Source organism: Esox lucius, chromosome 16 (assembly GCF_011004845.1).
Source record: "Esox lucius isolate fEsoLuc1 chromosome 16, fEsoLuc1.pri, whole genome shotgun sequence".
NCBI lineage: Eukaryota > Metazoa > Chordata > Actinopteri > Esociformes > Esocidae > Esox > Esox lucius.
In genome coordinates this window covers 29,003,932-29,013,636 of record NC_047584.1, presented here as the reverse complement: position 1 = coordinate 29,013,636, position 9,705 = coordinate 29,003,932, and the positions used below count along the sequence as shown (strand labels likewise).

Here is a 9,705-nt window from a genome sequence, read left to right as displayed (position 1 = left end):
ATGTAATGTTTTATGAACAGCTAGAGTTCGAGACTGACAAAATCCTTTCCCACACTCTTGACATTTGAAGGGCTTTTCCTTGGAGTGGATGTATCTGGAAATCAGAAGGAGGAGACGCGGTTAAAACGGAACACCTTTCAAATAAAGTGATTTCTTCTTTGGGGATTTTCCAAAGCCGTTGAGTCATATTGATATATGCCAGTTGTGCAATTTAGACCCGTATTCTGGTGCGTAAAAGGCCTTTAGCGCCCTCTTGGGATATTGAATTAAACTCCCAGCAGTGCACGCACCATAATGCTTAGTTATTACCACCAGAAATAAGCTTTCAAATAAAAATGAAAAGTCTATATTGTATTTGTGAGAACAGTCATATAAACGTGACTGAAAGATATTGTACAATAAAACATGGCTCGTTTCAGGAGGCTACATTATCCAAACGTGATCTATTCTTTTTTTATTATTAGAAAACCCCATGACATTATCCTAAACATCCCTGGACTTCGTCTCTACCTGTGATCCCTCAGGTGGTCTTGCCTTCGGAAGGCCTTGTGGCAGATATCACAGGTATACGGTCGTTCGTCCGTGTGGGTCCTCTCGTGGATCAGCAGATTGTACGACTTGGTGAAATGCCTGCCACAGAACTTGCAAATAAATTCCTTTTTCGTCTTTGACGGAAGCCTTCCTCGGGTGGGTTTTCTATCAGGCGACAGTTTGTTGAGCTCAGAGATCGCACCCCCTAGCCCTGCGGTCAACTTCGAAAGATCCCCTGGCTTCGGTGGGTCCTCCTGGGTGGCAGCTATCGCCAGGTTGGCAAAGTCAAAGCGCGGTGGCCGGTCTTTGTGCAGTCCGGGGATACTAACGTGGGTAATGCCCTGTTTTGGATGAAAGAGGTGCGCGGCAAATGGCAGCCCCGTGAAGGTGAAGCGGGGATCCATTAAGCCCTGTGCTGCAGCCATCTCAGTGATGGTCGACCTCAATCCCTGCATGTGCGGATAGCCCAGTGTCCAGTGGTTCATGTGCATGGTCTGCACGGCGCTGAGCCCATACAGTCCCTGGAGCTGGTCGACTGCCGCCGGGAAAGTGTTGACCGCCTGAAGGAACGAGTAGTTAGTGAGCTGGAGAGACGGGTGGAGAGGGATCGGAGCGGGCAGGGCTTTGCTCCCCATCTCGGCGGTTGAAAGCTTCACGGTTAGGCAAAACTTTACCACAGTCAAGGTCCTGTTGAAGGCACGAAGATAAATACCATGTTAAAACTAGTTCCGAATCAAGAAATGCAAAATATCCTAGCAAATACAGCAATTAAACTAGTAAATATAAATAATATAAAACTAAAAAACCCTAGCTTGGTGCAAGTTCCACAATGTAGCAAATCCTTTTTCCATTAGAGCATTTTAATTTACAATTTGACAATATAACATATTTTCAAAAAATGTAAAACCATGTTCAAAATGACTTGGCGGATATGGATTATCTCAAATGGCTTATTTTAATATGACCTATATCTCATCCAAGCCTAAAATGTGGAAATACTTTTGAAAGTAGACAGATACTATCTTGCTAAGTAAAAATATGTCTGTTTATAGGCGAACCCTTAACGTTTTCTATTTATTTTGTAATAACACGTTTTGTTGTCATATAGAGATGTTAAGTATTTAAATTATATATTTGTTGTGCATAAGGTGCAAGAAGACGTGGGTAGGATTGGGTATTGCAAATAGAATTCATGGCAATTAAAAATACAAGATGCATTTGGATGTGTATTTTTTCTGGAGCACGTGGTTATTCCTTCTAAAAACGTAAATATATGTTATGTCCAAAAACAAAAGTTTATAAGTCGTAAGGAGTTTTAAATATAGCCAGAAGTGATCAAACGTGTCATTTTCTCGACGCGTAAAATAGAGATTATTTTATTTAAAAGAAAGCCTTGCTTATCACCTAAAACAAACGTCACTTACTTTTTGTTGTAAAATACTTCTATTTTTCTAACCTATTGGTTTAATGTTTAAACGTGATTTATCTCTGAAACAAATGCCAACAGCCCAGTAACTACACAATAACGTTTATTGTAAATGTTACAGATTTTTATATGTTACTTTAAGTACGTTAATGAGGGCCATAACCTAACCGTAAATACCCCTGTAGGCTGTCGATGCTGGGTGAGGTCATTAGAATACTATGTGAATGTTATTGAACTGAGGTTTGCAGTGGTGTGTAACACCAAGTTTTCAAGTAATGATTTCCAAACCCCACGAACCAGCACACCGTGCAACTATCTCAGTGCACAAGACCCATTCGCCTACTAACCCAACCGCAAGTGTAGGCTTCGCGAGGGCCGTGGCGTGGAGACGTTAACTTTGCAAAAACGCAGGACAAATTTAAATGTTCACAATTTCGTGCACAACCTAAGTCTGGGCGATTCTTCATTTCACAGCTATTCCACTCTCATTTACTGCTACCGTTTTGACAGTGCGGTTTTGAGGTATAGAGCTGCCCTTTTCTGGGCTTTCACTTTCCAACTGGGTAACACGATTTAAAACCAGCACCGCTGAAAAAAACCTAAGCATTCGTCTGAGAATGTTTCTTTGACTGATTCAAAATAACAACTGTCTCTAATATATTATTACTGCCGTAGAGGTTATTTAACAATAGCCACCGGAATGAGGCCTATTTATTCAAATTGCGTATATAAAAATGTTGTGGGTAATTATTTCATAGACTGACCCGCGTAAACCTGGCGACTGTTCTCCATATGGTCTACTTTCACATGTTCACAGATGCATGTTCACACACACTGTAAACACACATTCAACGTACAGTTCCAATAGAAATGTAAGCTTGCTCGGAATTTTTTTCGAACGACCTATTTTATTAGACAAAACAAACATATAGCATCTGTCTGTCTCAGTTGTACGTTGACTGTATATCTACCTACCTATCTACCTATCGTAATCATTATCTGTCAATGTAGTTATTTCTTTATGAGGGAACGAGCAGAGTTTTTTCCTTGTTCTACTTTTATGCTCCTAAGCATAGCCTAAAACAGGTTTTAACTCGCGAAAAGAAAAGGTATAGCCTACATCATTTCTCTTTAAGCTATGGTGAGGTGGATAATTGTCAGAAATGGGCAGGTGCAACAAAACCAGTCAGTATGTTGTTGAAGAGACTGTCATTTTATCATCGTCTAAAGCCTTTGCAAAAATAATTTCACTAGAAAGTACACATTTTGTTTGTTCTATATAAACCTATAGGAATATTCTATATTTTCACCGACGTCTATGCATTTTTACCCATACACATTTGTAGGCTATATTATGACAGCATGGACTGGTTTGAACTTTCATTATGAAGCTACTCAGGGTCTCTTTGCGCGTGAACTATTATTACCTGTTTCAACACACGGGTAATGTAATCTGCAGGGCAACTATCATGGAAACATAATCTTACCCCCAATAAATAGACGCCAAAGGTCACCCCGCAGTGAGTTCGGCAGTTTCAGTAATCCACAACGCCTTAGACAGGCGACCAAGTCCACTTTAACGTTAGCAAAAGTTTTCCAACTTCGTCCATCTAAGTCTCATCGCCATACCTCTGCGACCCAGATCTGTTGGGATGCGTAGACTTTGCGCACTGTGGCAAAGGAGTCGGGGAAAAAAGATAGAAAGTAACGATGGCTGTAGTGTTCAAGGGACGCCAAACGCAGGAGTTCAATGTTCTGTTCTGTGTCTGCTCTGTTCGGAGTTGGGCTGTAGTGCGCGTGAAAAGCACAGGTCCTTCACTTTTCAGGGCTCGGGGCACTCCGAGCTCCCAGCCCGCCCTCCGCCACGCCTTCTCGCGCTGATCAACTCCAATGTTCTTCTCTGTTTATTTGTGTTTGGATAGCAACTAGGGTTCTAATGTACCGCGCTGCGCTCATTTCCCTGCAACCTGCATCTGACACTTCACATACAGCCCACACTTCTTGTAGAATGGTTACTTTTTCAAGGTAGACAGAGAAATGGCAAATGGTAAACATAATACATTTTTAGACCAATTGAAGCTCTTTTAGGTTACAATGTGAATAATAGAAAATTGCATTTACTTACGAAATGTTTAGAAAACCACACAGACAGTCTATAGTGTGAGCGTCTTAAAAATGATTTTCATTCAATTTCATTTTGGTGAAAGGTTACATTTTAAGGTATAAAGAACGAACAAAACATCTCCAAAACCACGAGAGTAGTTCAGAAACGCCAAGCAAACCGTTATTCTAGTGTTTTAAGTATTTTGAGGATGTTTGGTTTCTTCGTCCTCCACATCTGACCTATTAGGAAATAATAAAACAATTTAATGAACCGACTAAACATGGACTTCTGAAAAACATGAATGAACGAGAGTTAACATAAAAACATTCAGTAACCTCCAACACTTCCACCACAAGAGTTTAAGTGAAATAGTAATGCCTAACAGTAGATAATTGCGACCATAACATTATATCAACATGGCCATTATATAAATTGTCAACATTTGAAAACATGCATGTTTCTAAAACATGACCTTAAAAACATAAGTTCGTCTATTTAAAACAACGTCAAAGACACCTTCCAATGAATTGTATTTTCTGAAGAAATTACACGGTTAATATAATCTTAATAAAATAACAAAAGGTTAGATTAATCTACCTGCTATCTATTTTCAAAAACAGTTATCCAACATAAACCTTCATAAATTGACAAATTATTTTATCTTGTTTAGTGACGTTTTGTCTAGAACTTCAATAGTTCGTAATGCGGAGAAGTCTGACAATAATTTATAACTACAATGCCACTACAATGCGAGTCTCTTCAGGCGCAGAATAAAGAATCATTCTCATGACGAGACAAATGCGTCTTAATTAATTCAGTGTGCTAAATCTGTTTTTGATATATCCCTACATTAGATCTATTTATCGAACAATGTTTCCATAATATGAAATCAAGAAGCTACATTATCTCATTTAAATTCAATAACAATGGTATAATTTGAGTTTAAATTAATTTTCAGTAATTTGACTATGATTCAATAACTATAATAAAAAAGGTTTTTTTTTTTTTCAGATGACTTTTCAAAACACAATACATTATGCTACTTTGACATTTTCCAATAATAGCATTCAGAAAATCAACATTGATTATGTATATCTAATTATAAGAATCCAACTGGGAAATATATGGTAAATTCTGATAAATTAATTCGAAATATTTTTTACATGAAAAAAGGCCTACAATCTGGTTTTGGGTGTTTCGAGTTCATCGAACGAGCGACGCAGCGCATGTGTAACTTCTTTCTGATGTGGCCTGCCATAGGACACCGATGACACTTCCTCAGCAACCTGCAGTTGCGGCCTGAAAGCATTCAAATGGCGATGAACAGAATGCAGGTCTGCAGCGACGCCTATTGGTGCGTCAGAGACACCGCTGCGAAAACGAAAGGAAGATGTCAATCCCCGCACTGTCCAGGCCTTCTTGTCAATTCCATTAATAAAAGTAAACGTTATTTTTAGTTGATGAATGCCTAAATAAATAAAAATCATCAACTATAATTTCAAAACACGTTTATAGGCTTGTGAAAGGAGCTTTCTTTTGTAAATCCTTAATCAATAAAATCTAACATACAATGTTTAAATTCCAAACCATACGCTCCAACAAAAATTAAGACACGGAAAATGTGTATAAAGCAACCGTCGTTTACCTGAACAGCGTCGATCAATAAACGAACAGTTGACTAACAAAGAGAACCTGCACCAAAGCGTGTCTGCTGCGGAGCACTTTTGTTCTGGCTTTGCAATCACTGACGCAACTAGACAAGCACGTTGGGCAAATGGGACAAATGATGAACAACCCGCTTTGAGTTAATAATCAAATCCGAGTAGAGGGGCAGGTTACCCGTTGACCAGAGAGATCTTAATCACCGAGAGATAGTCTTCAGTAAAGAAGCCTATTGTTTGGGCATTTGCAGGCAGGCCTATTGGTTTTAGTATAGGCCTAACGAGCTCAGCTGCCATTTTTGTGTTGTTTTTAAACTTGTAACTAGTATAATTAGTAGAAATGTTATCAGAATGTTGATTGCAGTAGGCCCTATGCCTAAATAACGAAAAACACAGGAAATCAAGTATTTTGGTAATTCTTAAGACATTTTCTAAATCCTGAAGTGTCCTTACTTTTACGTTCCTTTCTGAACGTAAAATATAGCCCACTGTACGAATTATTACAAATACATTTTCAACAATATTACACTTATTAACTCATCATACTTATTTGGAAAGAAAACGCAGGGACTGGCCTAAATATAATTTATTACGAATCGTTATTCACTCTTACATGTGGGTATTCACTTGTTAGACTTGTTATATTAAACATTTGCCTTGCAAATGTTTGTTAATACTAACCGAGGACAAATATCTCAGAGAAAAACTTTTAAAAAAAGATACCTTTTTACCTTTGTTTTCAGTTCGAAATCCCCACATCTACAGAGTCCTTGACAGCCTAGAGACACAAAGATATATGAGATCAGATAGGTCTACTGGGCTCCCTGTGTATCAAGGTTCGGCTGTTTCTGTCAGGTAGACAGGATGGTGGTGGGTTATTGTTGTGGTTTAAAAGCCCCCACGTCTCCACCTACACTCGAACTCATCCTGTCCCAGCACAGGATGGTTGTTTAGCTGAAGAAAAAAATAACCTGTCTTCCCTCCAAAACATTTTCACCTTTCTGTTTATGTAATTTATCTCTAAATGTTTGTCGTTTATTTATCAATACATAGGCTGAATTGGATACAATAAATAATACGGAAAATATCAAATTAAATCCACTGGCCTCAACTATTTTTATATCTCTTTGCCTAAAATGTTTTCGTCTGCAAGTCATTACAACCAGTTTATCATCAATACACCACAACACACGGTGGTTCAACGGGTCCATATTCACATGTGGAAAGCGTAGTTAAACTAATATGTGAGGATTAAAGTTTAAGTTACCAAAATAATACAACGACTCTGACAGTTCACGTCACAAAGCTAGAGCTAAGCAGAGAAAGCGGTACACGCAGACACTGGCAAGGGCACGCGCCAGAGCCGAGATATCATCACTGTATTCATCAAACCAGGAAAAAGAGAAAATAACATTTTCACAACAGCAGGTTCAACTGTGCTCTCTGTCGGTCCTCCTTACGTCACGTGGTTATGTACTGGGATGTCGTCATTATGAAAGATCTGGAACTGAAAGAAACGACTTTAGAGATTATATAAACCTGCTTATAGACAATGTTCTATTCACCGTCACGATCGCGTCAGTCAGGGATGCGCGCGTATCTTGGAAGAAAAAGAACGTAGGGACTAATTCAACCCACCTGTAAAAAAAATAACTTGAAAATATTTTTTTTATTTTTCTTGGTAATTATTTAGTAATCCATGTAACTAGGAGGCACTTGTTGTTCTATTGAAATAAAGCTAGCCAAGTATAACGAGCGCCGTTTCCTCAAGGAGAAACATATAGCCTAAGTGTAGATAATATTGAACGGAAGCTCGACCGTCAACGACGAAAACGTCTTTATTAATAATTATGAGTATTGCTGAGATGATGACATGACACCTTGATAGTTGTCTAACTGAAACTGGTGATGTGATGTTTTGTGGGAGAATACTGTTTGCGTTCATCTGCTAGTCTGCTTTTTTTCTGACCAGCTGTCAAAGCGGAGTAACCACTAAATAAAAAAGACCAGGTTCAATAATTAAGTGACATTAGGTCATATTCAAGTGAGAAGGTCAACAAGCTTATCTCAACAAGCACACAAAGACCAAAACAAGTGTTCAATAACGTCTTTGCACTGATAACGAACCGTAATATAAAAAAAACAGTGAAAACGATAACTATCCGAGTCAGATGTCACTAGCTTTATCAGTAAGTATCCGCTACCCCCCAAACTTGTTGGTCTTGCTGCAACCATGATGCCCGCTTAAAGAAATGTTAACACATAAAAGGTCTATACCAGTGGATCTTGCGGCAGAAAACTCCAATATTAGTATAATATTATTGTAGATGCTGATGACCTAAACACATTGTTTCGGTACCCGTGTCAGCAGTTTGTGACAGCTGCCGACGTAAAAGGTTTTATGTTATTAATTTGATACATTTAATTCATAGAAATTATTTCGTCACTGATTTTATTTTTTAATGGGGTGTAGTAGGGTTAGATGGCGTCTACTCAAATGCCCTGCCAACAGAGATGAGCCGTGTAGCCGTGTAGCTCAGAGACGGGAACTCGCCGCCTATTGGTTACAGAATGTAACAATGTATGTTTTGAATCATACTATTTAATATGTTACACTCTGGTGACAGTTAAATTTCTTAACACTTAATTGGGGTACACATGTTTTGTATTTCATTCAAAAACATCTTGCTGGGATCATGGGCAACTGCCATCATCAGAAACGTAGGCAGGTGTCACCTACTGAAACATGGACTGATGCCATGTACTGAATCTCACAGATGTTGAATATTTCAGTTATTTAGGAAATGTTTTTGGATAGTCATGGATATTAACATTTTAAATTCCACCTGACTGCCATGTTTTGCATAATGTGATCTTCGAGCTGTAGCCTCCAGCGCGCACCTATTTTAACTCTTCCTGATGTTGTAGCCGCGTTATGATGCATTATGAAACGACACAAAATCAAAAAAGCATATAAAAACTCATGCAAGCAGGAATCGGTTTGTGTGACCATGCGTATATTATGTTCAAAACAACGCCTGGCTATCTCGTCTCGTCGTTATTTTAAAGGCCTAAATCAACGCCGCCATTATACGGTATTCCACTTAGCTCAACGCTGCCATTATCATACACTGTATTCCACTGACAGTAGCTGTGTCACACTGTAAACATTCCCCACTGGCAATGAATGATGTGTTTACAGTAGACTATATTTCATTTGGCTGGACCGAGTATGGCTGAGTAGACACCAGACTAGTTAAAGAGATTGCTGCAACCGAAGATGGGACCACTCCGCAATTGCCATTCATATTTACAGTTGCAGACAGCTTGCCCACAAGGAGAAGAGGTGGCCCTAATATTGAACGGTGAAGTTTCCCTCCTCAGATTGCAGTGGAGAATAAATTCCGGCCTGAATGTGAGCCCCCCATGGGATAAGTGGGGTAGCGTGGGTAGAGCATTCCTTCCCATATTAGGGGAGCAACTTTTTGCGTATCTACTGAAAGCGTTGCATTGTAGACTGCTGTACATGCCAACATTTTTGGCAAAACGTTCCGCAGAGGAAAGGATTATGTCTCCACGGGCAAAAGCCTGGAGGTACTGTCACAGGTAGGCTAACAGCCCCACTGGAATAAAGTAAGCCACTCGAAAGCGAAAAATATTTACTGATTAATACTGATTTGGTGATAAAATAATAGGTTAGTACTAGTGCGTGGATAACCGGACTATGAAATTAAGCTAAGCTTGTAAATAGAATTAGAAATAAAAGTTGCAAGCAACAAATATTCTTCCTGTATCCCGAAAATGTGTCACATTAAAACAATTCCTCTTATCAATGCTTCCCACACTGAAAAAGTTATCCTATTACTCATAGTGTTTTATTAGCTGGAGGTGCATGTTTTTTCTGTAGTTCCAGGTGCTTGGTGTTTCTGTAGCTATAGGAGCATGATGTTTCTGTAATTGCAGCTGCTTGGTGTTTCTGTAGC

General features: G+C 39.0%; 1 protein-coding gene across 3 annotated transcripts in view; it reads right to left on the bottom strand.

Moving 5' to 3' along the window:
* The window catches only part of osr2 (odd-skipped related transciption factor 2), a 5,049-nt gene extending 976 nt beyond the window's left edge, over window positions 1-4,073 (bottom strand). Inside the window, exons 1-3 of one of the 3 annotated variants that reach the window (XM_010903503.4) lie at window positions 3,587-4,073; window positions 511-1,218; window positions 1-94 (exon numbers count right to left, since the gene is read on the bottom strand). The exon at window positions 1-94 is cut by the window's left edge and continues 6 nt beyond it. In XM_010903503.4, coding sequence (XP_010901805.1) covers window positions 1-94; window positions 511-1,166 — 750 coding nt within the window. In that variant the 5' untranslated portion in view covers window positions 1,167-1,218; window positions 3,587-4,073. Of the gene's footprint in view, window positions 95-510; window positions 1,219-3,444 lie in introns of all 3 variants that reach the window. The other 2 variants (XM_010903502.3, XM_010903505.4) reach the window with 2 other exon arrangements.
* Window positions 4,074-9,705: the final 5,632 nt, after the last annotated feature.